The following is a 27,854-nucleotide window of genomic DNA, read 5'->3' as shown; positions in this document are numbered from 1 at the left end:
ATCCTCCCGCACGCCAATGAGCTATTTGCCACCTGGTGTTGTCCCTGTACTTTGAATATTGTCATCACAGGACTGTGGGGTGGAGCTGGCCATGCGGGGTGGTGCCAGAGATGGGGAAAGGTATAAGGTCCCAGCATAGGCTGCCGGAGGCAGGATCTCTGAAAGCCTAAGCAGTGTCCCAGTAAAGCATCACCTTGACCATGAAGGCAACTGGTGTTTTCCTGCTCCTCTCCCTGGCACTTTGCTGCTACCAAGGTGAGTGCAACATTTTGTTTAGGAGCTATTTCCTCGCCTTGCGAAAGCTCCCAGGTCTGTTGCATGGGAAGGTGAGCCTGGGAACAGGCCAGCTGGTGCTGGGACCTTGCTGTGGCCCTGGGCAGGGAACACCGGAGAATGCTGCAATGGCCAACGCGCATTAAACCAGTGATCTGTGAGCAAGCCTAAAGCAAAGGCTTTAAAAGGGTGCCTGGCACCTGCTCCCAAAACCGAGCAGGCCTGCTGGGCTGACATTCTTCCCTCAGGGCTAGGATTCGGCCTGGAGCTGGTGATTTCTAGGACAGTGCAATTCTTTTAGAGTGAATAGGTGCTATTCTGGTTTTAAAAAAGCAAACCCAAGAAGACAGGAAATGCATCTACGCAAGGGAAAATGCAGCTCTCGCTACCAAAGTCAATGTTTAAGCCAACTGTGTTTTCAAAATCCCATATGGTGCAGAGGGATGAGAACATGAGCTGTTGCTGCTCTTCAGGTCCTGCTCACCAGGGATCTCTGCCTTAGTGGGTTCATTCGGAACAGGAGCATGCTTCTGAAACAAGCCCTCTGTCATCCTATTTAACTGTGCGGTGGTTGCCATTGCAGAGCTGTCTGAGCACAAAATCTGGACTCATTTCAGATGAACTGAGTATATAGTGAGCTACAGCTTCTGGGTCTGGACGAGTGCTGTTCCAAAATAAAGTCCCTAAAACATTAAACAGTGTTGCTCTCAGGTCCTCAGCACCAAACCGTTTCACTCTACAGACCCACTGCTATTGGGCCACACTGGTTGTTAATATAGACGCAGTCTAAATCCTCCATGTAGATGACTTCTGGATCTATAAGCAACCCAAGGTCATCTTGTCAGTACTGCCTTTTGCCAAACAAATTCAGGTTGTTTTTCAAAATACACCCACTGCATGTTCCACCCACGTGATTCCAGCTGTCAGCTCAGGGCCAGCTTCTCCGTGGTGAAGCCCACCAAAGTCATGGCTTGCTCCCACCAGCTTTGGTGTGAGACCTCAGGGTCCAACCATTTCTCTTTCTAGTAGAGACCTTCAGCAACTTTCCTTTTGCTCTGCATCCTTGTGGTACAAACCCACTAACACCAAAAAAATCACCCTGGATTTACTCCAGCACCAGTCCAGCATCAGCAGCAGTTTCTCAGTTACCCATGAATGCGTGGTAAAAGATAACAAGCCACCTTTGCTCCCTGGAAGCTGGCAGGGAAAGTCACTCGAATTGCATCTGGCCTTGACAGGGCCTTGCACCGTCACAGTGTTTCTGCCAGGGGTAAGAGGCAGATGCAGCAGGGAGGGACCTGGCTGCAAAATGGGAGACATCCAGGGGAAGAAATTTTTTGCTGCGACAAAGGTGTTTGAGTGAAGACGTACAGTCCTCAGACTAAAGCATCTTTTACTAGGTCCCCCTTGAAACCAGCCCAAGTGATGAGTGCTAAGGTGTCTTCTCTCTCTCTCCACTCTTTCTCTAGGAAATGCTGAGATGGATGGAGCTGCTGGCGAAGGAACAGAGGTGAAGGCTCCTATTTTTGTGTAGCACAAGGGCATGCGCAGCTTTAGTAAGACAGCACTAACCCCTACACTGGGGAGCCAGAGCTGCTAAATACAGTGAAGTATAGTGAGCTGCCGGGTTGGCAGCCCAAAGATGCCAGTGCCTGGGAACCTCCTTCCACCAGCTGTGCCACAGCAAAAGCCCCGTGACGGTACTGGTTTCTGACTGCCTTTCCCCATACTCGGTGGAGGAAAACTGTTAATAAAGAGCTGAATATTGCTGTTACCTGCCAAGATCAGAGCTCCCCTTACTCACTGGCTTGCAAGTGCGAGGGCAGGTATTGTTGTGGCACAAAAATAAAAGTGGGGAAGAACACGATCGGGCACTGCGCAGGGAGCATTACTTACTCAATATTGTTACTCCTAAGGGTGTGCAGCAGTGGCAGGTGGAGTTCAGCTGGCTAAGGGACTGCATGGTGACAGGCGGTCCCAGTGTTTCTGAGTTCACAGCAGAGCTCTGAGAGAGCTGGGATGGGTCATCAAGATATATGAAATATGCACCTCCCTGTGAACGCAAAGCTCCTTTGGTAAACTGAAAGCATGCTTAATATTTTTCAGCATTACCCTTTTGTGTCTCCAGGCAGCTTGTGGCAATTATGACATAAGAAAAGGTTGTACAAAGATCTTTGACCCCGTCTGTGGCACGGACAACGTCCTATATGGCAACGAGTGCCTGTTGTGCTTTCAGAACTTGTGAGTATATGGACCTCCTGCAAGTCTAAACATCACGCAGACAAGGGCTACTACATATGTCTGGGATTTCCTAGAAAGCAACTCGTTTGCATGCAGCTGGGTGGAGCGTGGGCAGTGAGCCCAGCACATCTGGCACGAATCTGGCCTCCCGCACAGACGCTGCACCCGCTGCTCTGAGCATGTGGACTCCGTCTGCGAAATAGGTCTGTCGTGTGCGGCTCACAGCACACAAGCTGCCCACAAGCAGGGACCGCACGGCCAAAACCTCCCCACACCTGCAACTGCCAAGCTGCAGCGACTGCTCGGACTGTGCTGGCGGGTGTCCAGGAACTCAGATAAATGGCAAAGTCCTCAAAGCCTGCCCAGATCTAGCATGCAGGCAGAAAAATATTTTTCCAGGTGACCTCAGATATGTGGTGGCTGAGGAAAAACTATAGTTTTTCACCCCAGCAATTTATAGCTGAGGTCTGCTTTCTGTCTTCTCTGCATATGAAAAGATACAATTTGCTCTGGGTATTTTTAAGAATGAGCCTTGTATTTAATTGGTGCTGGTGCCAGATTGCACTGTCTTAGCAGAAGGCCAGGTCCAAATGCTAGCGACGTCTCTGGCAAGATTCGATTCATTTCATCTGGCTTGGGCCCTAGGTAATTTTGAGTATATTTATACATTGGAAGCACTCTGTCAGACAAGTGAAGGAATTACTTCCAATTCAATGCTATTAGGTGGTTCGAAAATCTCTGTTAGGAAGATTGAGTCTTAGCTGTAGCCAGATGCCCCGGTCTGTGGAGCTAAGGGAGATTCATCCTTGACTCTACCTGGTGGAGGCAGGGATTTTTGGTGATCAGGCTCATACGCCCATCTGTCACCAGCAGAGAAATCTCTAACAGAAGCTCAAATTCCATTTTTTTTCTATCCCTGGACGAATGGGCTTATGGAGACAAATTCTGCTTTTAGGAGCATTGCCTCCCAACAAGTAACAGAGGCCAGATTGCCAGGAAAAAGAGCCTGGATAAGAATTGTTGGTCTGGTTGTCCCCTCTTTCCTTCATTAACCCAGGCTGCTGCCCCATATTCTGCTCCTGGCCTGCTCAGATGCTGGTTTTACATTTTAAGGCTGAAGACGATGCAGTCAGGCAGAGACATGCTGAGTGGGATCTCCTGAATGAAGGCACCACGGTTAATGACCCGGCACGGCATGGCAGGGTGGTAATGACCATGCTGGAAGCCAGCAGCCCAGCACCAGCTGTCGGCTGTATTGTACAACAGATGGGGGTGGGAGGTTCGTCAGACACAACATCATTAGGGCTTTGGCCATGAACCAAGAGCAGGGTAAAGAGAGCGAGGACGGCTTCAAAGCCAGCTACGCAGGGAGCAAAGTGGCCTCGAGGATGCTACGTCCTCCCGGTGCGGAGCATGGCTTCGGAGGGTATGGGAGACCTCAGTCGTCACAAGAAGGAAAGTTTGGGGTACAAAAATGAAAAAGACTGAGCCGGTGATGCATCCAGAGCCAGCCAGGAATCAGGGGAGAGAAGGGGTGGACAAGAAGCTGGTGCTGGCACCCGCATCGCGTTGACAGGCACTGCATCGCTGGACTTCTTCAAGCTCCTGTTTGTGCAAGCTCCCGGCAGCTGCAACTGGAAATGTGCTGCTCCTGTGGATCAAAGCCCTGAGCCTTGCAGCTCCCCTATAACGTTCCCAAGCGAAGAAGTTTTGGGGTTAGGAGCAACAGCCACTTGGTCTCCTGGCCAGGACAATCTGAGCCAGGCAGCTGGACTTTGAAACTGCCTGGTGCCAAATGTCTCAGGAGAGAGATAAACGGGATGTTCTCATCTATAAAGCTTCAGTCCCTGGGGAAAAGTCAGGTAGCCGAGAGGCAAGATGAAATGTCATTTGCAGTTTTGTGTGTGCAACTGGTCTGACAAGAGCTGGAGGCCTGCAAGGAGTCTGGGAATAACTACTGCAAGAGCATCTGGTGGGTCCCTGCGGCAGCGATGTCTCACTTGTCACCATTGGTCACTTCACTGTGACCAGCGTGCAAAATGCTTTTTGCAATGTGCAAAACAGCTTGAAAAGCATTTTACCAGCATTTCTCTATGCACCTGAGAAATGGGTTTGTCTTTCCAAAGAGGAGAACGTCATGATTCCACATGAAAATGGAACAATTCAGAGTAATCAAGTCCACTATTGGGCAAAAAATAATAATTTTTTGCAGGTACCTTTTTAATATTTTTGTCACTTTTGCTGCAGAAGCAGTCAGGAGGGGAGACTGGGAGCAGGCCCAAGCCCAAGCAAGACACAATGGCAGTCATTTGTCTGTAAAAACCTACAAAACAAAGTAATAACCTTTATCATCTGCAGCCAGACAGGCATTAGAGGTGTCTTAGTGCTGTCCTACAGCACAGAGGTGAATTATTCTGCCAGGAGGTGTCAGGAAGCGCCAGCTCTTGAGCTTATTGGAATTAATTAACACATGTCCATGGTAACCCTGAACTCCCTGTCAAGAATATGTGCCCTTACTTACTGTGAATAACACTTAAATGATGATTTAAGCAGTATTTTCCTTTCTGCCTTTCTTTGTCCTCTGAGTCAGGGTCTTCTGTGTATCAGGGACCTGAAGGCATCCTCTAGCATTTTTAACGTCTCTTCCAGGCAAAGAAAAACTAATGTGCGCATAAAGAACAGGGGAATGTGCCAAAACCCCTCTCCACGCTCTGACTCCGCTCAAAACTGAAAGGCGCAACTGTTCTGGAGAAGACGGCACAAAGCTGCCCCTCACCTATACAAACTCCTAATAAAATAGAAGCATTGCCATGTCTTGCACTGGGATTTCTTACTCACACAGCGGACCCCTTTCCCTGACCTTTAAAATACCTTCCTGAAAAATATGGGGGTTTTTGGTAATGTCGATAAAAAGCTGTGAGCAAATTACTGATGGGGCCCCAGGGACAAGGCTAGGACATGTCCAAAGAGAGAGCCAGGCTCTGGCATAACAAGGAGGCTCTTTTTTGCATCATGAACTTTGTTTTCCTGTCCTAAACTTCCAGCATCCAAGCAATAAGAGGTTTTAGCATTCTCATGACTTGCAATTACATTTGTTAAATACAGGGCATTAAAGCCCTTTACTCCTGGGCCTTTGCCAGGAGGAAGAGTCCAACAAGTCATCTCCATGCTGACCATATGCCAGTGCCCCATCACACGGTCCCTGTGCACCCAGAGCCACCAGCCTCAGATTCATCCCACAGGTCACAGCTACCCACGGCCTCGGAAAACCCAAAAGGCTCCATTTTTTTCCAGGCAAAAATCTTTTTTTTTTTTTTTTTTTTCCCCCTTCTTAGTGGCCTTGGCGAGCTTTGCTGCTGGCACCCATGCCCGAGCCCCAGGGCTGCGCGCTGGCGGGAGGGGAGATGCGGCGCCCGGTGCAGCGGGACGCAGGGTGCGGGTCCCTGGATGGAGAAAGGGAGAAGGTTTCGGCACTGGAGGCCGCTGTTGCTCCGCCGGAGCCGGAGCCGGAGCCGGTGCCGGTGCCGCTGCCGGAGCCGAGCCCGCAGCTGGAGCCCGCAGCTGGCGGCGGGGAGGCTGGGCCGGGGCAGGCGGGGGAGCGGCGGGCGTGCAGCGAGATGTCGGTGCTGCCTCTTCCCAGCCCTGCGATGAGGCCGAAAGAGGCTGAGGTGAGGTAGCCGAGGCCTTCAGCCTCGCCACGTCCCTGCCAGGTTTGGCCGGAGGGATGCGTCCGCCTGGCACCGGCCCAGCCCTGCCCGCTGTTCCCCGGAGAGCTGGGCGCTCCGCTGCTTGTGCCGAAGGACTGCAACGAGTCAACCCAAAACAGCCCGGGACGGAGCGGCCGGGGCTGGGGGGTGAACCCTCTTGGGGTTCCCCAGGAATTGTAGCCCTTGAGTAAACGGCTGTTTGTATTTTGGGCAAACCCAATGGCTTGTTCTTAGCATATCCTGAACTTCACTTTGGTTAGAAAGATGTGTTTGAGTTCTCTTCATTTGCCTTGAAGAAGGGGCTGAAACACACACAAAAAAATGCATGATCAAGCTGAGGGAAAGCTCTAGCTCTCACTTGAAATTTCAAATGCAGCCAGATGCAGCTGGAGGGGGGGCAGCACACGCTCCTCTTCGCAGATCTGCCAACAAGTCTGTCTGTGGTCGAGGGAGAGATGAGAAACGACTTGCTTTGCCTGTATGTAAAATTAATGCACTAAAGGTGGTAGCCCCAAATAGGCTTGGGACTGTAAATTGCCTTGACATCTTTGCACAAAGGGGATCCTGGAAGCGTGCCTCCCACAGCTGGGATATTTCTGATTCTTCTGCATCACGAGAAATGGAGCATAGCTTTTACCTGGGGAGGTCTCTGCAAGCGGGGCTGGCAGGAGGGGAGGCTGAGCCTCTTCACACTGTTTGCTCACTGCTCTTGGACTTTGTGGCCTGGCTAAACCCAGCTTAGCTCCAAACTCTTCCAAGTTGGTTTCTTCCACCTGGAAGAATGCTGAAGATGTTGCACTGAGGCCAGCTTATGCCAAGCTGGCTTCAAAACATCTTTCCTGCCCATGCCGTTTCTGTGAAACATCACCCAGTCTTAGCCAGGAGCATTTCTTCAATGAAGTGAGCGGCTGACCAAGCTTGCAAAACAGCAGGTCGCGTCAGCTGGATGGTTGAGCACAGGCTGCATCTCCCCAGGCACTGTTTTGATGAGAACTAGCATTCCCGCTAAATGTCAGCCACATCTGCTCCACGGCAAGGTCCATATCAGGCTTGAGATTATAGCAAGCAGCAGGTCGAGGGCCACCCTGTAGGTACTGCACAGCGGGGACACATCAGGCAGAACCAGCAGCAAGTTTCCAGGAGGGAACAGTCCCTGTCCATATTCCAGTTTTGGCTTGTACAAGTGCAAATCTGAGGAAGCTTTAGCAGGTGCAAAGGTGTTTCAGTGATCCCTAGACTGGGCTTAGTATTATTTATAGAAGACTCATCCTCAAAAGCCAGTCTTCTGCCCCCATAAAGATTCTTCCCTGGAGCTGAAGAGGGGAGCACTTCATCTCACCTGCTCCCCCTCTATCTGATGGCCAGCACAGCCTGGAGCCGTCGTGCCAGCAACCAGTGTGAATTTTCTGAGACACCAGCTTGCTTCCCCATGCCTCCGTGATGCTGCTTCCAGTACTGAGAGGAAGGATAACAGCTTCAATTCTTCTTTTCTTTGTCTGTCTAAATAGCTGCAGACTTTCAGGCCACCTTCCAAGGGCGGCGCTTCTGGCAGTGGGTGTTTGGGAGAGCCCTGAACGCATTTTAAATGATACAACTGGGGAAAAAAGGGACTCGCCAAAAGACAGAAAGGGCTCAGCCATCCACCTCCCTCCTACTTCCCTTCTGGCTGCTCCCAGAGGGCTCAGCCAGGGCAGTGGGAAAGGCCAAGGGGTCCGCAGGCACATGGTGGGCAAGGAGGACCCCAGGGAACTGTACAAATGGGGGGGCTCAGCATTTACTGCCTGGGGAAGCACAGGCATGGATGCCTGGCCCACCACCGCACTGCTCAGAATAACAAGTGTTTGAATGACAAAGGGGGAAACACTGAAAATAACCGCACTGGTTGCAGCAGCCAGGGCTCTGCAGAGAGCAGGATACCGGCACGGCCCAGCCCCATGCCAGCTCCCAGTCTGCCTGTCCTGGGGAACACCAGCATGTCAACGGGAGGAGCGGGTGGTTTGCAGCTGGCAATGCTTACCCTCCTCTCCCTCCTCCTGCCATTTGAGGGGGCATTTCTCCCGCACTCTTTTGCCAGGATTTGCTGTTCAGGTGGAAGCTTTTCAGAAGTGCGGTCGCATCCTGCTCAGTGCCTCCAAAGCAGCCCTGGCTACTGCCAAGTCTTAGGAATGTCACAAGGGTGATGAAAACCAGACAACTGAGGACAGATGGCCCAGGGAAGCATATTCTGATAAAAAAAACCATCTTTCTTTAACATTGAGACTTTTCTGCCAGTAAAAATTCCAGTAAAGTTCAGCTGGGGAAGCCCTTCCCCCTCCGCCTCCTGGAACACTTTACTGAAGCTCCCATCTGGGAGGGAATGTCTATTTCCATTGCCAGTGGCATTTGGTTTGATAAAGTTATGATAGCAAACTGCAAAGTCAGGATGAGAACTGGACCAAGGGACTTCAGTGACACGCAAGGCCACGGATGAGAAGCAGCTCTGAATTTTTGGTAGTTTCAAAATGTTCCTGTTTTCAGACCTATTTGGAACTGGCAGCCCTTGCCCACTGCAGCTTTCCCCGGCCTTTCTCTGCTGAGGTGGCTTCTATTTTAGCCACATTTTCAACATCAGATTTGCTTTTCTAGTCTGGCAATAAGCAGAGCCTTCCTTGGATTTGCTGCAGCTGCCTGGAGGGCACTTTCCATGGGGTGTGTTCAGTTCCAGGAGACTTTTATTTGGAGGGAGCTAAATTAAACTCAGTTTTCCCGGTTGGCAAAGAGAGCTTCCCTTTGCAGACACCCCATGGGAACATGCCTGCTGCCAGGGAAAGGCTCTGCGTGTGTCACAACGCTGCCACGTGCCGCCTCCTGGATCTGGCCTTTTGCAAAGGGTGCAGACAGCGGTGTCCCCGTGCCCAGTGCAGAGCAGAAGTCCGGAGCCTGCTCTCCTTTACAGGTCAGGTCTGCTCACCAGACCTACATAACCGCTTCAGCTGCTGCTGTTGTGACAACCTCAACAAGAGATGTCAGGAGTGCCGGCAAACGCAAACAGTTTTATCATCGTGGGGAGAGGGTTGCCCAGCACAGCGCAGCAGCACTGCTGTATTGGAGGGTTAGGCTGCCAGGTTTGAGGCCAGAGAAGGAAATACCAATTAGTCCCACCCAAGTAGGAGATGATAGTGTTAACTCTCTGCAAAACAAAAGTCTCACTGAAATGGAAGGATGCTTTTAAGCTGCAAATTTCCTTTCATCTGAACCACAGCTCAGGCTACCTAGGGGAGAGCTGTCCTTGGCAAATGTATGGGAATGAGCTGGAAGTGTCTCTGTACCGATACAAGCAGACTGTCCGTGGGGCTTAGCGGGGCTGTAGCAGGATCATCACTAAGTAAGGGAGTGGACACTTCTCACTGGCGGGCTGAAAGCACCATGATAACCACAGGCATGGAGTAAATAGCCACAACTAGAGCTGCAAATTCAAAGCAGGATCTCAGCTTTTGCTTTCTAACGTCTCTGACCTGCTACAGACAAGTCAAATGACAGTAATAGTTTGTATTTCTCTCTATCAAAAGACAGTAAGCTTCCAGGAATTGGGAGCATCCAAAGTGCTCTGCAGCCGGCACAGACAGCGAGGCAGCCCTGCCAATGATTCTACACTAGTTTTCTGGCCTTCATCCTGCATCAGGCACACTCCACTTACAGCAAGGGACAGGAGGGGCTGGAAGTGCCAGCTCCGCACGGTGCTGGCGCATGAAGCTGGATTCCTCACACACTGCACACTGAGACCTCCCAGCTCTGCAGTCGGCATTAGCTCTGCAGGTAGATTTGATGCTGAGAAGTTCTGCTGCTTTCCAGCTAAGCAGCCCAGCTCCTGGAAAGCTCCCATGCAGAGGTCTCCTGCCCTTCACCTACGCCAGAACAATAACCTGTTGTTGTAGCACAGCTCAGTGGGGCTGGATTGCAGGTTCTTTCCAAAAACTTAAGTGCTTTGCTAGTTGCAAAAGGATGTCAGAAATAGAAAATCCCCTGTGTGGTTTAAACGCCAACAGGGGCTGCTTGCCTCTGGGAAAAGGTCAGGTCCTTCCTGGCACACCCTGGCATGAAAGCACGTGAAGATCCAACCCCACGCCTGCTTTGCGGGCTGCGGGGAAGCTCTCCTTTGCTGGCAGATGGTGCTACTGTGGCTTGAAGCCACAAAGACATTAGGTCAGTGCAAGTGTCCAGCTTGCAGGTGGCATCACTCTCAGGGACCAAGATCTGATGCATTAATCAGAGACCTCCTATCAGCTCTCTTTTCTGAAGTCAGCATCCATACGGGGGAAGGGAAATAGCAGCCTTCCCTATACAGCCTATAGCAGCTCTGGGGCACTGTGTTCCCCACCAATGTCCTCACGGGCACAGATGGTGTTTAACTGCAGCAGTAGGATGCCAAGTCCTGAAAGCAAAAGCCAGGACACCCATCAGGGGCTGAAACATGATGGGGAAGAAGGAGCCGAGGCAGGACTGAAGCAGTAGGCAAGGCACAGCTGGGGCAGAAAAAGACATCCCACAGCCCTAACACCAATGGCCACGTGCTGGCTCGAAAGCAGGGGATGACCTAATGCACACGGCAGTGAGATGGCACAAATGCCTGATTCAAAGTGTGCCAAAGCCAGTAGGTATAGCGAGGCTTTGGATCCGGCCCCAGCAAGACGCTGAAGGTAGCTGCAGCAGCATCGCTGCAATTGTTATTGGGCTGAAAGCGTTTCTGGCTGCCCTGGCACTTGGGCAGGAGTTATTCCTCTTTCCTCACCCTGCTCCTTGTCCCAAGCACAGAGGAATTTGTTAACCAAAGAGATTGTTCAGTGCACATTGCGAAGAGTAAGGAGCTGGCCAGATGTGACTCTCCTGGCCTCTGCTGGCCTTCCTGGCTGGTTCGGGGCGTTGCACCTGCATCACTGCCAGCCAGCAGCAACACAGCGATGAAGCAAAACATCTGAAAAAAGAAGCCCCAAATTTCTGTCCTCTAACCCTTTCCTGGCCACTGACAGCCCCAGTGCCCTGAGCTTAGCCACGCAGTTCAACAAGAGCTTCAAATTTTGGTGCTCGGGAACAGTCACTAACATGCCTGAGCTTTCCAGTTTGCCTGCACAAGAGATGAGCATAGCAAATAAACTAAGACAGAGTTCAAAGCAAGTGCCTTTCTCTGGAAAAACTCTTTGGAAGAGTAAGCATAAACTGACACAGTCATAATTGCTCCACTGTTTCTGCTGTTCCTTCTTACTCCAGAGCGACAAATATCCCCAAGTTCTTGGCAAAGGAAAGCAGCTATCTAGTTACAATTACCTTCCCAAAAAGCAATTAAGAAAAGTTCAATTCACCTCTGTAGGCACTGGGGCAGGCAAGCATCTTCTGCTTCCAGGTCTGACACATGTTCCCTATTCCAGTCCAACTCCTTTTAAAGATAATACCTGCCTTGGAGGCAGCTAATTGACTGCAAAGGCAAGTCCATGCTTTTCCAACTCCTTTACAGAGGAAGTGAGGGCTTTGGCCTAAATAGGACATCTGGACAAGGAAACAGATATTTAGAGTTACATAGCTGAACTGCCAATCTCAGAAATAAGGCTCACGAAAGCAGTCACCTCCCGTAACCAGTCCTGACAGCAGAAGCACTTTCCCATGCAAACAAGTTCCCGTTAATGGGGGCAGTAGCTAGTATGTACAGCCTCCACAAGTGACACAGTGAATCACTTTCAGGATTCTGTGGCTAATCTAAGTCTGTAATTCATACTTGCTCCTGGAAAACACTGCTGGGATGACCCACTGAAATGCAAACAAAGGAAACAAGCTGCAGAGCCAAGTCTTTAGGGATCACAGCTGGAGACTGTATGTGCTGGAAACAGTGCGGTCGCAATTCTGAAATCTATGAAGGCTTCCTTATCCAAAGTCCTGACCCATATATATAATGGCATCTAATATATATATATAGTGGCCAGAAAGGTCCTAACCAAAGCAGAAGATGGAAAATAGCACCTTTGTCACATTATCCTCAGGTAGCCCAGCAAACCTGCTGTCATATACCTGCAGGGCCATCATACCAGCTTCCACACTCCCTCTCTGCTGCTGCTATTCAAAGCATTTGAGTTTGGGGAATCCTTCGACCAAGTCATTGACTCCAGGTCACCAGCCTGACACATGCACTCTGTGCAAAATGGCCAGCGCAACTCCATGTCCTCACTTGCTTTGCATGTATTTGGCTGCAATTGGGCATTGCCCATTTCAAGAGGAGATCTCCTCTGAAAACCTGATGCTGGGTAACTTACTGGCCAGCCTGTAGATGGGATCTTGCATGAACATCTGCCCCTAGAAAGCCAGGAGGAAAAACGTAACAGGAAGCGGCAGGAGATGCATAAATGTAATTTTCTCTTTCTCTGATTGAGCATGTTGAAGAACAGCTTGCCCATGTTGAGACAGAGTGTGAAAACTACCTCGTCAATAGATAGAAATTATGAGTTTGTTGTGCCAGTTGGGGCAAGAGGTTTTATTTCTAGACCATTGAGGGAGAAATAATTCTTTAGAAAAATCAATGGAATTTAAATGAGTACATAGAAATCGCTGTTCTAGCCCCAAAGGTCCATCTAGCCAAGCACTGTGCTTACGGCACAATATGTCCTTCATCAGGAGAACATAGTTGTGCAGTTCCCAGGGGCACCATGAACATGAAAGATGTGTGGAGATACGAACTGCCACACAAGGGACTGCCGTCCACTCGTATCCTCCCAGCTCTCCCCATCTGACCTCAAAATTAGGCTGCCTGGGTGGCTCTGCTGGCGGATCTGAGGGCCTGGCAAACCCCTGCGCAGCCTCAGTTCACGGGCCTGGCCACGGACTCAGGGGGACCACGGCCGCATCAGCAGAGCCAGGCAGGAGTTATCTTGGCAGGGAGCTGCTGCCTGGTGGGGGGGTCACATCCCGTCTGCACGGCTGGAGACAGAGGAGTCTAACGGTCCCCAGGGACCCGTCTGGATCATGTCAGCTGGGCTGGAAGCCTCAGTCACATTCTGCCACCCTTCCTGAACCTAGGAGTCAGAAAAATCCGTCCGTGCCCAGCCATGGGGAAACCAGTGAAGTGTCTGGCGTGCTCCCGCTCGCTTACAATTAAGAGCCTAATTAAATATCAAGAGGTGCTTTTCTCTGTTTGCAGCTTCCGTTTTCTGCGCAACGTTCAGCCACCAAGGTCTGTGGTCTCAGCTCAAAACTTTGCTCTCGGGGCTGGTTCTGGCAGTGTCCGACTCTGAGGCTCTGGAGTTGAATCCTTCCAAAGTGCCATTGACAGCTGTGCCATCTCTCTAATACCGCAAATTAATGCACTCCTAAAAAATAAAGCTTGAAGGAGCCTAAGGAGCTCAAAGCATAACGAGCTGTATCAGGTGTTTTTCCAGTTTCTTTTCAAAGGCTTCCAGTAACGGAATTTCCGCAACTTCCCCAATAGGCCATTTCCCAGCATCTGTGTCTTTCTGGTTTGGCTTACACTCAGGACATCATCTCCTAGAGACAGAGAGAAAAAAGGATTTTCTTCCTCTTTTCAGTAGCTTTTTACACATTTGAAGGGCTTCACACTTATCCTGTTTTGCCTCAATCTTCAGTAAACAATTTTCTTTCTTTCCATCTCTCCTTCTCCCTGTTCCTACTGCTGTCCTCTATTCTTACCCTAATCCAAACCCGAAATCCATGGCTGATGCTTAGGGTAAGCTCCATTGAGCCTTTTCCACTGGCCTTCTCATAGGAGACTTTGACCCGCAAAGACCATGCATTATTCAGAGCAGCTCTTTGGCATTTCTGCTTCAGTGACCCACAACACAGCACTGATCATTTCACCTTCATAGCTCCCAGCAAAGTCTGTCAAACCTCAGCCTCGCTCACAACTATTCCTTTAACATCCAGAAAGCCTTCAGAGCTCCTCAAAGCCTCACGCTGAGACCTGGTGACTTCTTGCTCTTCCAGCCCTAACAACACACGTTTCGACTTCTAAGACTGACAATATCTCTGCAAAGGAGATGTGAGAATTTGTTTGCCCTCCTGCTCTCTAATTGCTGTCCTTGCACCGCTCCAGATCTGTGAAGTCACCAGCCGTGATGAAATGCTGCATTTCTCATTTCTGTAAATCTTTTCTAAAATTGTATTTCCTTCTTAAGACTTTAAAAACTAGGCCAAAAAGAACAGTTGGGATATTTAAGAATCAGGTTTGCCTTTGGCTTTTTTGATCAAGAATGCTTTTAATGGGCTCAGCCGTCAACATCAGGACCAACTTAATAATAAATGCCTGACATTTCAGTCATTACTCAGTGGGTTTTTTTCCTTCTCCTCCCTCCAGTGCCTGGCTGTTTACTCAAAGATTCACTCATGTTGGTGTTTCCATTGTGGACCTGGGAGCTGAAACAGGAGCGAAGCTCCTCGTAAACACCCAGCAGTCTCTCCCAGTCAACAAGTCACTCAGGAAGGTCAGACGGCAGCAAGTGCAGAGGAGGAGAGGATGCCCAGGGAGGGCAGCGCTGTGGGAACCTGCTAATAAACCCAGCATAGCAGTCATGACTTGCTAAAGCCTGGGCCGGCTGCCACACATGGATTAGTGCTAGCATAGTGCTCCACGGGAGGGAAAAGTGAAAAGCTGGGCTTTGCTGGTGCAAAAGCCTTTGGCTTTCTTCCCTTTTGTGGGTTCCTACACCACTGCACAGGCTGTTTGCTGCTGCTTTTTGGCCAAAGGAGTAAACGTACTCTGCAGAAAAACTCAAGCTCGAGAAGAAGAGTTGTCTGGGTTTTAGCAGAGCCTGCCCGGGCCACCAACCCCACAGGGACCTGCGGTTACTGCAGCATCACTCCGGAGTGAGAGGAGACAAGCAGGAGGGGACAGCTGCGGCACCAGCACCTCTGCACCACAAGTCATACCTGGGGGAGTCAAAACACATGGGAAGGGACAGCCGGCGCTAGGCCATTAGTTTTCATAAAACACATAATAAGTGTTCAGGTTTTTTAAACTTTCTTCTCTTACTAAGAAGGTCCTGGCTCAATGTATTCTGTGTTTTGGGGATTTTTTTCTTTTTATGTTGTATATGGCAGCCTAATTACAGTCATTACATTGCCTTGAACTATTTAAAAGAAGTTGCTACATATAATTATGTGCACGTAAGTGAGAATAATGCCACATCTAATACTGCAGGACTCCATGTACACCGGAGGACGCAGTCTCTGCTCTCCCAACAGATATCTGAAAGGGTTACCACCACAGCTTGGACCCAGGCCCAAATGCAAGTTTCCAGCAGCATATTAGGTCAGTTGACCATTATCTCCATCCCACGACACATGTGTCATGCGCCAGGTATTGTTTGCTATATTTAGCAAAACTAGAACAAATTTTCCTGCAGCGTAATGCTAGCAGGTAATTGCCCACCCCACCGAAGCCACTGCAGGCTGATTTCCAGCAGACCTGCAGCATGTGCATTATCCATTCAAGAGACGGCAAAGAGCTAAATTCCTGGAAGTGTTTGTTACAATTGGCTCATCTTGCCAATCTCACTGCAGCCTCCCACCTTTCCTAATGAAAACAAAATTAAATCGCATGTTGGTGTAGCTCCCACCCAGCTGCTTCCCGGGGGAGCCCACGTGGTTTGCAGCACCAGGCGTTTGCAGACACGTTTTTCCCAGGTCAGACCGTCACAGCTAGTTCACTGTAACTTCAGCTTGTTTAGATCTTGCTGATCAAGATCTACAAACACCACATAAGGCTCTGGGTGTTTTTCAGTAATCACAGTACCACATCATGCACACAAGGGAGATATGGGTCTTTGCGGGGGGATGCACAGCCTCTTTAAGGGTAAGGATGGCGGCAGGCCCAGTTCCATCCATTTACCTCTGTGAGCAAGATCTTGTTCTTTATGCTGGAGACTCAAGCGCCAAGCTCAGATCCTATTTTCATGGCCATGAGCACTGTCCCCTTCATCTTCCAACTCTGCTTCTCTCTCTATTCAACAAATCACAGCAGGGACTGGCTGCCACCTCAGCTGGTTTGTTGCTGTATGCCCTGCTGAAAGTGTACGCCGTTTTGTTATGCAAAATATAGTAAAAAGACTCCTTTCCATGCAGCAGCCACACAAACATTTCCTAAATGAGACCAGCCAAACCCAGAGGCAGACACCGGTTCAATCTACAGGGAGACACAAATTATTCCACTGCGTGCTTGACTGCCAGGAGGAGTTTTGCAAATACTTTAATGAAGGCTGGACGGCACCAAGGCAGGGATGTTGGAAATTAATTCCTGATCATCTCCAGTACAGAAGCAGCAATTCATCTGTCTTTCCATCCAAGTTGCTTGGTTTTGCTGCTTCTCTCTTTAGGAATCAAGTGAATAAGTAATTACACGGGCAGAAATAAAACTAGCAAAAAGATACTACAAGAGAAAACATCTCCAGCCAACTGGTGGAAGTTGATGCAAGCGATGGCTGTAAGGAGGCAGCTGCCTTGCACAGCCAGGACTCCCAGGGCAGAGTATGGTCAATTAGAGCTTTACCAGCAGCAGACTGACTTAAAAATACATAAACCAGCTGGCCCTGAAACTTCTGTTTTCTTCATCTACCCATTGCTGACAAACACCAGCCATTTTCACATAGCCTTGGGAAAGCTCATGCTCTGCAAATCATTAGTTTATGCAATTATGGTTTTCTCTGTTGAATGTCACATGTACAAAGGTCATTACTGGAGATAGGAAAGGAGCTTGTGTTCCCAGAAGAGGCACGAAGACATGCCTCATTTGACTGGAATAGGAGATGCCCTTGTCCTTTCACTGGCAAGACACACGCACTCCCATGCACCGCCTGCCTCTGGCTGTCTGCTTTGCTGTGGCCCCTCTCCCAACAGCCATGTGTCCTCTCCCCGGGATTCACACTGGGACGTCAAATGAGAAACGTGATGCTGTTGATAAAAGCTGCTTGCACGATATATCTGCACGCCTGGAAGGTGTGAATGGCATCTCGGCTCCAGAGGCCCAAGAGTTAAATAGCAGTCACTGGAAACAAGCTGGTCCCCTGGAAGCTTGGGGATGTTGGTAGCCTAGGCTGGGACCAAAGGGTGAATGAACCTCCCTGGTTCCTTATTGACACTTACACCAGCTTTGGATTAAAATGATTGGAGAATCAGGACAAAGGTCCTGCTCTAGAAAATCATCAAAATCAACTGAGCAATCGATCAAAGACAAAAGTGTAATGACCAGTCTTTGTGATCATGTTTCTCTAGCTCATTGGATGGGCAGGTGAGTACCTGGCGGGACTCCAGGCACAGAGCACAGTGCCGAGTCTTCCTTCCGTGTGGGTCACTGAACAGGGTGAAGCCCAAGCCCAACAGCCAAGGAAGCACTGAACAGATACAGCTGCTTTAAAAGCTTTACCCAGTGCTATACTTGAAATCTGGTGCTGGCCCATTCCTCGGTGGCGTGTCCTACCAGAGCCATACCCCTTTTTCCTTTTGTTTAGCACTGTCAGGGCATCACAAACCAAGTAAAATTCTTCCTGCACCGAGTGATTCAAACCACCTGTGCCTAATAGACCATCTATCTCATTGCCATTTGTTTTGGCATCTTTGACTGTTTTAAATCCCACTTAAAGCTGTCTAACAACCAAGATTACACAAATCACAACTGCCACACAAACATCTCTGTTACTATCTGTACACTGGAAACGTGGCTCTTTCCCCCCCCCCCACCCCCACCCCGCTTTTTGCTAATACAACACTGGCAGCAGATTGCACTGAGGTAGGAGGGTGGGGTGTGATGATAATTATGTTGTCCAAGTCTAAGGTATGACACCAACATTGCCTGCTGGTACTAGACACTGTGGAAACCTGCGTAGGCTTGTAGCACACAGGCATACTGAGCAGGATCCACAGGTGCCCACTTTAATAGCTATCGCTCGGCACTGCCATCCAATTCTTCTCCGAATAATCAGACAGGCTTGGCTGGTGCCAGGCAAAACAGACATCACCTCTAATACCAGACCCTGCTGAGAGCAGCTCCGGAGGCGCCCAGCCTTCCTGCGTGAGGACAAGATCCGAGCTATGAAGCAAAGTGTCCAAAAGGATTTTGACAAAGTGACATTTAAACAATGGTTGAAAATTCATCCAGCCCATGTTGCCTGGTTGCTGCCGGTCTCCAGCTGTTTCCAGTCTCCTGGATGCACACGCTAAGCTACCCTGAATGTCCAAAAAGGGCAGGGAGGGTTTTTGTGATGCAAAATGTAGGGCCGTGATTTACATTTACAGTTCAGTTGACATGTTGATGAAAGCATTGTCCTTCCAAGCATCCACCTGCCTGCTTCACACACTCTGTGCTGGTTTTGGCTGGGATAGAGTTAATTTTCTCCATAGTAGCTAGTATGGGGCTGTGTTTTGGATTTGTGCTGAAAACAGTGTCGATAATGCCAAGATGTTTTCGTTCCTGCTCAGCAGTGCTTACCCAGAGCCAAGGGCTTTTCTGCTCCTCACCCCACCCCACCCGTGAGCAGGCTGGGGGGGCACAAGGAGTTGGGAGGGGGGACAGCCGGGACAGCTGACTCGACTGACCCAAGGGATGTTCCAGACCATACGACGTCATGCTCAGTATATAAAGCTGGGGGAAGAAGGAAGAGGGGGATGTTTGTAGTGATGGCGTTTGTCTTCCCAAGTAACTGTTACGTGTGATGGAGCCCGGCTTTCCTGGAGGTGGCTGAACACCTGCCTGCCCATGGGAAGTGGGGAATGAATTCCTTGGTTTGCTTTGCTTGCATGCTTGGCTTTTGTTTTACCTATTACACTGCCTTTATCTCAACCCACAAGTTTTCTCACTTTTACCCTTCTGATTCTTTCCCCCACCTCACAGTGAGGGAGGCGAGCGAGCAACTGCATGGTGCTTAGCTGCCAGCTGGGGTTAAATCATGACGCACCCCTTCCCAAGAACTCCTCAGCTGCACAGCTTTTCACAGGAAGGGTTGTTTCGCGAAATGGCATTTTTCTGTAGAAATACTTTGGGTTTGATGACTTCCTGAAATTTCTGATTTTCTTGTCCAGAAATTTGTTTGTGAAAAATGAACTTTCCCCATCAGTTTTCCATTTCAAAATTATTCTGCCATATATTTCACCAATCCTATAAATTTAAAGATTTAGCTTAGGTTTAGATTAAAAATTTTTAAACTTAAAAAAAAGAGCAAAACATCCCAGATTTCTGTAAAGGAATTAGTTCTTTTGAATTGGCCAAAGGCATCCAGGATTTCCTTTTCAAGGAATTCCTAGGAACTTCTAAAATGTGACATTTCCTGCCAGTTCACACCAGACACACTCTGACATCCCAGACCTCCTACCAGAAGGTGCTCCAGCTCCTCCACTGCTCTGCCACAACACAGTCTTCACGATTGCTCTGTTTCTAAGTGTTTCAGGACACTCCTCAAAACATTTGTTCTGCACACATAAGGCAGTTCTTCAAGTACTCTGACTGTGTGTGCATAGCATTTCATGCCTCATGAACTTGCACTGAAGAAGGTGGAATGATCGGATAATCCTAAAGCCAGTTCTCACAGCCCCTACTTGAGTGCATTGCTCCAGATTTGTGCGGTTTGGCCATGTTTGCGTTTCAAGAGCCTTCAAGCAAACATTAGCTGAGAGGAAAAACAGATGGTGCAATTAAACACCAAAATTCTCCACCATGGGATGCCCTGCCAAATCTCTCAAACTTTCCCAGGATGGCTGAATGGGGAAGGCTGGAGCGAGCAGGCTCTTTTCTGTCTCAATGCTGTGAGAGGAGTCAGGTGAAGGACCATTTCTAAAGCCACTAACAGCTTCCTTAAGGCAGAAGATCTGGGAGTCCTAGAAAATCAAGACAGAAGGGCCCAAAATGCCCATACAGAACCTCATAGGGTCTCAAAGCGGCAGCTGGAGCGGAGCAGAGCACGTTATCAAGAGGCAGAGAAGCATCTTCCCCCAAGAGCTCACCCTTGCCCGCAGGGCTGGGCAGCCTGGGGGGCCTTGTCACTGGGATTGTCTGCCTGCACTGCCAGGACGTGTCCCATGGCACTCATTTGGGAGCTGCGTTAAACTGTTCTGCTTTTTTCCAGAGCTCCACGGAGGCCACAAAATGTGATTTTTAATATTAGTTACATTCAAGAGCCAGATATTCACCTCCCAGCTTGTGCCACCAGCATCTGGCCTACAGCAGACAACACACTGGTTTCCCAGGAACATGTGAACCTGGCTCAAAAACCCCCAAAACAACTAAGTAAGGTCTTGATAGCTTTTCCTTTTCTGACAGCGTAAGTCCAGGCTTCAGGAGCCAGCATGTGGCTTACAGCACACCCAGGACTCTCTTTTCCCTTTAAAAAGCTTCATCCCTTTTGTGTCTTGACTTGCTCGTTTTGCTTGGGGGGGGGGTGTTGTTCCACCTGAAGTCAGTACAGCAGTTCTATCAATCATGCTCCCAACAGTTTGTTTGGTGCAAAATACAGAAGGAAGCATTCATTTTTCCAGACTAGTACAGCCCAAGCCACCTTCTCAGTTTCATGGCAGATATGGCATGAGGTCAGGGCATTTTAGACAACTCCACGCTCCTGGGGACAAGGACCAAATGTCACAAAGTCCTCCTGCCTGCCAAATGCAGGCAGAGGCTGCCCGAAAGAAGCTGCCTAAACATCATAGCCAGAACCTGCACACTCATCTCCCCAGCACAGGCAGGGTTTGGGATGTAGAGGATTAGCAGTAAGCTCTGCACCTTCTCAAGCAGCCAGGAACAGCAGTCCCTCGACACGGGATGGTGGCAGCACAGCTTCCAGGAAGGCCTTGTCAAGTTTCCAGATAGACCCCATCTCTTCTGGGGACTGACGCAAAGCATTTGATGAGCTCCACATGGCTTTGGCATTGCCAAAAATCATCATCATCCAAGAGCAGTTGGGAAATTATATTGGGAATAAAGACCATTCATGTCCATCGCATTCAGCAGTGCCATCACCAGCACACAATGTGCCAGAAGTTTGTTCAAATTTCAAAGAATATTTTTCCCTTGAGTCCCAACAGAGGAATTCAGATTTCCGCTAGAAGGTGAAGTAACTCCAATGGTCCTAACCCTGTTGTTGCACAGAAAAGTTTACCCCATGTTAGTCCTAGATGTGACTGAGTCCCTGCCCAGAAGCACTGTCCTCCTGGATGGACAGCCATCCTTCTCCTCTTTGCAAACATTCCTTGGGCCTTCAGAAATACACACAGCATTGGAAATCACTCGCACCCCAGGGATGTGTTGAAACTGAAATAACACCATGTTCTCGCACGGCTTTATAGGGACTGGAGCACCAGTCCTGCACCAAACCCTCACTGCCTGCCACCCACCCTGCTCCATACACACAAATAGCTGGGCTAGCTCAGCCCCAGGGCCATTCAGCCTCCAGCACCGACCAGTAGCGTCACTTAAGAGAGCAAAAACAAGTTCCCAAGCCCACCTTCCTCACCTCTAACATCCAGCAAGGTCACAATCGCAGCTCAACCAGCAAAGAGCAGCTCACCAGCCCCACACCTACATCTTGCTGCAGCTTATTACCACCAAGGCCCCTACATGCTCATCTTACTCTCCTCTACTTCACCCACCCTTCGCACATGTCTAAAAACACTGCAGTAAACACTGTGGCCCATGCTCTAGAGCTCATTTTTTTAGGTGCAATGCACTGGTTCCCTCCCCCAGACATTACCTGTAGGGAAACTGCACCCCTCAGCTCAAGACACACACAAATAAATCCCTGCTTTACAGTGACTGTCCAGGGCTGTGGGAGGGACAGTTTGTATTACTTTTCCCAGCTGTAGATGTTTGTTTTATTTCCATAAGAGGTTTCAATGAGAGCATCTCTCAAAAAACTCTCTCTCCCACAAGAATCCAGCCTGCTCCTTGTTTTTATCTCTGTAAGAAGGAAACAAGATCCACTAACACAATCACCGTGCTTACTTGCTTTTAAGTCCACAGAATCAGGGGACATATGCCTGCACACAACGCCAGCGCTATGCAAGAGCCATTTCCAAGTCATCTGCTCGGGTGCTTTATTCCAAAGTATGTTTGGTTTGATTTTTTTTATTTTTTTTTTTTGTGGGGGCTTAGAGTAAAGATGCTTTCAAAATATGCCCATGAATCCCTGTGGAGGAAGGCTGCACAGCAGGTTGTTCAGATGCATTACAGGAACTGTAATCAAAGGTGTAGGAGAAGAGCCAGAATTAGGATCCTCAAAACAAGAAACAGCAGAGCCCCATGGCTTTGCTTCCTCAGTCTCTGCAAAGGCTTTACAACCCACCTTGCTCTACGAGGCAGTGAACGGTGTTTTCCATGACGCTGCTGTAGGAGCCCGTGTAATTCTGCCGCTCAGGCCAGCTCACACACAGAAGAAATTCAGTGTCTGTAAACAGAGAATTGTGATGAGAAATGTAGCACAGGATGCTCCAAGGCAAGAGCTGGAGCATCATGGCATGTTTCTGGTGACATAAGCCCCAGATCTGGACTGGGGGGACCCCTGTGTTCCTGTGCCCAGACCCCACAGTACAGATAGCTGAGGAATAGATGTTGAACAATGATGGGCCCCTGAGCACCTGCTCCGCACAGCACCAGCCCTCTCCCCCTTGCCTTCACAGTCAGGATCCTTGGCCAATTAAAAAAAAGCAGCTTAAAAATCTCACATGCCACAAGACAGCTAAAGTCTTGATATGCAGGTCTCTTCTGCTGCAGGAAGTACTCAAGGTTAAAAAAAAAGGGGGGGGGGGGGGGGGGGGACGGACCAAACAAACAGAAAACCACAAAGCAAACTACAGCAAAGCTTTCTTCTTTTAACATGAACTCCTTCAAACCCTTTTATCACAGTTTCTTTTGCCCAGGTATTTGAAGAAACAACTTGCTGATGCTCTCACAACCAGGAAAGGTTCCAGCAGCAAGGGTGAGTATTCAAAGCTTCAAAATGCAGCTTCAAAGCTGCATTTTCATCCTACCTCTGGTCTAACAAACTCCCAAATTAGGCTTATTCCCCACAACACACCAACAGGACAAATACATTGTCCGCACCTCAACTCAGTCCATACATAAGCAGACAGCTGTCCTGAGAAAACCCTACTAGACCCACTGCAAAAAAGCCAAGAGGAAAATCTTATTTTGCAGCTGGGACTCTTGACTGTCTCCCAAAGTAGCATTAATCCACCTCACCTTGCTAAACTCCACCAGGAAATAGCTGCAAGGAAGGGGTGGAGAAGGAAAGAGAACCACTTATGAAGCATCAGCTGCAGTCTAATTGGAGCTATTAGCAAGCTCTTAGTGGTGTTTATTAGCCTTTACCAAACATTGCTGAATGAAGCAATCCTAACATCAGCCTTCTGCTTGGAAAGCTGTGTTGCAACCCCAGCTCGAGGAAGAGAAGTGTTTAGAAAGGTCAAGCTGGTTGTAATCACAGCTGCAGCTCTCCTAGCCAGCTCCGAGTTTGTTTTAAGCTCACAGAAACCAGGTGAGGGGACCCACTGTGCCTGGGGGAGGACTAAGAAGATCTTCCAGTCAGAGGAGGTCCATTATGATATCTCTCTCAGCTGGAGGCCTCCTGCTCTGTGTTGTGGCTGTTGAGTCATTTTGAGTTGACATCATGCTGCCTTTGCTCTTCGGAGAGCTGGTGATTGCTAACCACCTGCCTGGAGGTCGAGGTGAGATGCACTCGGAAGACGTAGCAGCAAGCCCTGAACCCAGCTCAGGACAAGCTAGCCATGAATCAGGCAGGATTAAAATAAGATTTATACCTTCTGATCCACAAAACATTCATCACTGGCTGCTGTTGAATATCTTCAGCCTGTGAACATTTTGTCTAACATGAGTTGCTTCTTAAATATGTCATGCCTTTCAAAGGACATGCAGCCAAAAGCTGCATGCCTCAAGCAGGGCTGATCTCCCTGGAGTCACTTACAGTAACATATTTCAAGAGTGTTTATCATATAGAAGGGACATTTTAAAATATACAAATGTATGTTATAAATCACAGCCTCTGCTGGGAAGGAGCAGGAGGGAGGAACCTGTGTGATTTAGCAAACTCTTAGAAATAACTCAATGTGGAGAAAATTTACATGGAGGGATCTTAGCTATGGGTTTGCCACAGCTAGTAATGGTTAGTACAGTGGGGCCAAAAACCACACAATGAGGATGCCACAATAAATGAAAGTACTTGGCAAATTCAGAACCTCCTTAACCAAAGGAAACACTGAGCTCCTATATATCTTTCTCAAGCACATACATAGTCAGGTGAGATCTTCCATATCTCTGTGCCAGACAAGCTGCCTTGCTTTTGTGGTTGAGCTACCACAGCTCACAGTCTGTACAACAATTTCCTTTTCAGATAAGCAGAAGTGGGTCTCTGCCATCTCAATGGACGGATCTGTCTGAGGTGCCACAGATGGAGCAAACCCAACAGAAAGCCTTAACTCTTAGGTCTGAGTGCCAGATCAGTACCTGAAAAGCTGAGCAGTCCTCTGAGCGCTGACTCATTCCCAGTGTGTGTAACAACTGACTGCTACAGTCACAAGGTTTTGAAAGACAAAAATGTGTCTTTCAAAGTTTGTGGTTACAAAGAATTGCAGTCTGCTTCTGCAACTGTTTTGCAGGATGGCATTGGTGGAAGGTACCTATGGGACCTGGCTGATGTGACCACCGAATCTGCAGGCTGTTTGTTGAGTCGTGCCTTAGCCACCCAAATCAACAAAACTTGCAATGTCAGCAGCACAATTTCCGCTCTTGATGAGCAAATGCTGTGCACCATGAAGGTGTTGCTGCAATCACAGCCACCTACAAGCAGCAGCAACAGCAGTTCTTTTGGAAGATAAAATGTGGTGAAAAGAACTTTAATTTCATCCTTGTTACAGCTCAGACTCATGGCTTCCAAAAAACAGTCATGTTCAGCAGAGAAAGCCTGTGTCCAAGCTTTGATCTCACCATCACCATTTCCTTGCACATCCTTCAGCCTCCCAGGTGCTGTTACACATCAGGCCACAGTGCTGGAAGGCGGATCCAGCTTGGTGGCTCATACTCACCAAGCAGCCCTGCCAAGTCAGCCTCAAACTTGTGGGAGGGAGAAGCTGCTACCACGCTCCCAACCCATGGCCCTTCTGCTGATCCATCCCAAGCATCTTGGAGGGGAGATGCCACATTCCCCTCTGCAGGACCGAACATCACAGAGATGCTGGGGAGGGTGAGCCACCAGGAAGGAAAGCAAGTCGTCCACAAGGAAATACTGCAGCACCACCACCTCGGGTACCATCGCAGAGGTCTCAGACCACATCATCCCATCCAGCCCTGGGCACAGCAGCTCTCTGCCCGCTACTGCTGCAGCCCTGTGCGAACCACCCTGCCCTGCAATGAAACACTGCTTGGTCTCAGGGATGCCTGCAGGTGATGATGTGAAATGTGAATAAGGAAAGCAGTTTGTGCAGAAAAGTAATGATCCCTTTGGGATCTTCCCAGTTTATACACAATTACACCAAGCAGCTAAAAAGGAGGAGTGCTTGGCAGAGAAGGAAGGCGGATAATCCGCTGGTGTAAAGCCCTGCAGTTCCCAGAAGCAGTAAGCGATGTAAAGCAGAGCTGACAGTTGAGGATGCATATGATCTTCTAGTTTACATATGTCAGGACATCTGCTACTACGACCTCATACAGCTAAAACTACCTCTGTGTTCACCTGCGGATGCTGATGAGTGTAGCGTAGAATAACTTGCTGAGCTGAGCCTCACGCAGGGGATTCCGCTCCTTCATGGCAATTTATAGCCAATTCAGGATTTCAGCAACTATTATTTATCACCAGGGCTCCCTGCTAACCATTACCACATCGGTGAGGAGTTATTCAAAATGAGTTTCCAAATTAGCGACTCTGCATTCATGTCTTTTATGTTCGTTTCAGTTTATGAGAAATGTCAGCAAATCACAGGATCCCACTCAGGGTAAATTACCTGGGGATTTTACGCATGATCATTCTGCTGAGCTGCAAAGGCAGCGTGGCAGTGAGCTCGTCATGCTGCTCGCAGTGCCTAAGGCACCAGGGAGAAGGAGCCCAACTGCTTCCAAAGGATGATCAGGTTGGAAAGATGCTTAAAACATCTTGCAAGTATGGATAAGGCTTTCTCGTGCAGACTAGAGCATGCCCAGGCCATGCACCCATTTCCCAACTCCTGCAAGGTAATTCCCCTCTACCCAAATTTATCATTACTGAATGAGAGAGGAAACAAGAGCTCACTCTATTTATGCCTGATTTTATTCTCTAAGACAAGAGCTTTTCTCCCCGGCAGAAAGGAAACTAGGGTTTGTTTTGTTTAGAAGTGAAGAAATAGCAGGTCTTGACTCCATGGATCTGGTGACAGTTTGCCTTGGAAAAACAGTTGTGTTGGCAGCAAAGTGAAAGACTCCTGTCTGCTGGAGCAGCCTTTGGCCTCTGTGGATTTTTCTCCTGATCCCAGGCAGATGGAGCACATCTCCTCCCCTGCAGCACTCCAGCGATTTCTGATCCAGGATCCCTGTGCCAAGTCAGACTGGCCTTGGCAATGGGGCAAGAGTCGAAACCACTGGTTCCCACGAGGAGGGCTGGGAACAGGAGCATATATACAGGCAGCAGAGTCAAACATGCCAAGGGATGTCACTTCTCTTGGCAGAGGTGGAGGAATAGGAGAGCCAGGGAGGCAATGCTGAGAACCGGCTGCTCCATCACACCAGAGTGACACCAGTCACAGGTTTCTCGGGGTGCAGCTTGGCAGCGGTGGTCCCATGCAACAGCATGGGGGTATTTTTACACTGGGCTTTGAAGGACAAGGGCTGCCTGGTGAGGTGAGAGACAATACAGAGACACAAGGCAGAAAGACCAGAACTAGAAGTTTGCTCCAGGTGACATAGGCCAAAATGAAATTGTCCCTGGCCGTGCCCAAAGCTGTAGAAGAGCCACAGGACATGGGACAGAAGAAGCAGCCGTCTGCTTTTCTTGCAGCCTTCTGGCTGGGATCCGGTTTATCCCATGCAGATCCCTCCATTGTAGTAAGGATGGGTTTAGCCTCCACTACAGAAAAGACAAGTGTCTCACCCATCGTGAATTAGCAAGTAGCTGAGCCAAGCACTGCACAGCAGGGCACGAGCAGCTGCCCTGTCACAGCTTCCACCGCAGCCAAAGCGGAGCCAACATGGGCACAGCTGGTGGGACAGCCCTGGCTGTAGGGCAGCAGGACAGTGCAGCTGGAGGAGCTCTGCAGCCCTGGTCCTTCCCAGGGCACAAGGACCAGGAAAGACACTAATGAACCGAGTAGGACACAGCTCCAAATCCCAGGGCTGGCCTTCCCAAAACTGTGGTGGTATTTGGACAAAAGCTTTGGCCTTTCTTTTTTCCTTCTTTTTCTTTTTTTTTTTTTTCCCCAGCATGTGGCCAGATAAAACAGTAATGTACAGCTGCCTTCAGCCTTGCGTTACCATTCCTTCCCTGATGAATCTTCCGGGACCCACAAGAACCCTGCATAACTCTCATGTTCTCTTTCTGCCCTGCAAACTGGCCACAGTTGATTTTCAAATTAAATTTCCCAGCTTGGAAACAAAGCAGCGTGAGGAAGGGCAGGTGATATTTCTTTCCGTTTCCCCCTTCGAATGTA

General features: G+C 49.2%; 1 protein-coding gene across 1 annotated transcript; it reads left to right on the top strand.

Annotated features, from left to right (window-relative positions):
- The first annotated feature begins 200 nt into the window (after positions 1-200).
- On the top strand, positions 201-5,245 carry SPINK1 (serine peptidase inhibitor Kazal type 1). The gene is made up of 4 exons (XM_049829598.1): positions 201-255; positions 1,743-1,783; positions 2,402-2,514; positions 5,164-5,245. Exons 1-4 carry the CDS (start codon positions 201-203, stop codon positions 5,243-5,245), a joined length of 291 nt encoding a protein of 96 aa, XP_049685555.1.
- The last annotated feature ends 22,609 nt before the right edge of the window (positions 5,246-27,854 follow it).

The sequence above is a fragment of the Accipiter gentilis genome, chromosome 26 (genome assembly GCF_929443795.1).
Source record: "Accipiter gentilis chromosome 26, bAccGen1.1, whole genome shotgun sequence".
Lineage (NCBI taxonomy): Eukaryota > Metazoa > Chordata > Aves > Accipitriformes > Accipitridae > Astur > Astur gentilis.
The sequence above is the reverse complement of the archived record's forward strand: the minus strand, read 5'-3'. Positions and strand labels throughout refer to the sequence as shown.

Excerpts from the sequence above, each read along its gene's own strand:
- SPINK1 (XM_049829598.1), top strand. The coding sequence starts at position 201 with ATGAAGGCAACTGGTGTTTTCCTGCTCCTCTCCCTGGCACTTTGCTGC. Across the intron at positions 256-1,742 it reads GGCACTTTGCTGCTACCAAG|GAAATGCTGAGATGGATGGA; the intron begins GTGAGTGCAACA and ends CTCTTTCTCTAG. Across the intron at positions 2,515-5,163 it reads CTGTTGTGCTTTCAGAACTT|GCAAAGAAAAACTAATGTGC; the intron begins GTGAGTATATGG and ends CGTCTCTTCCAG.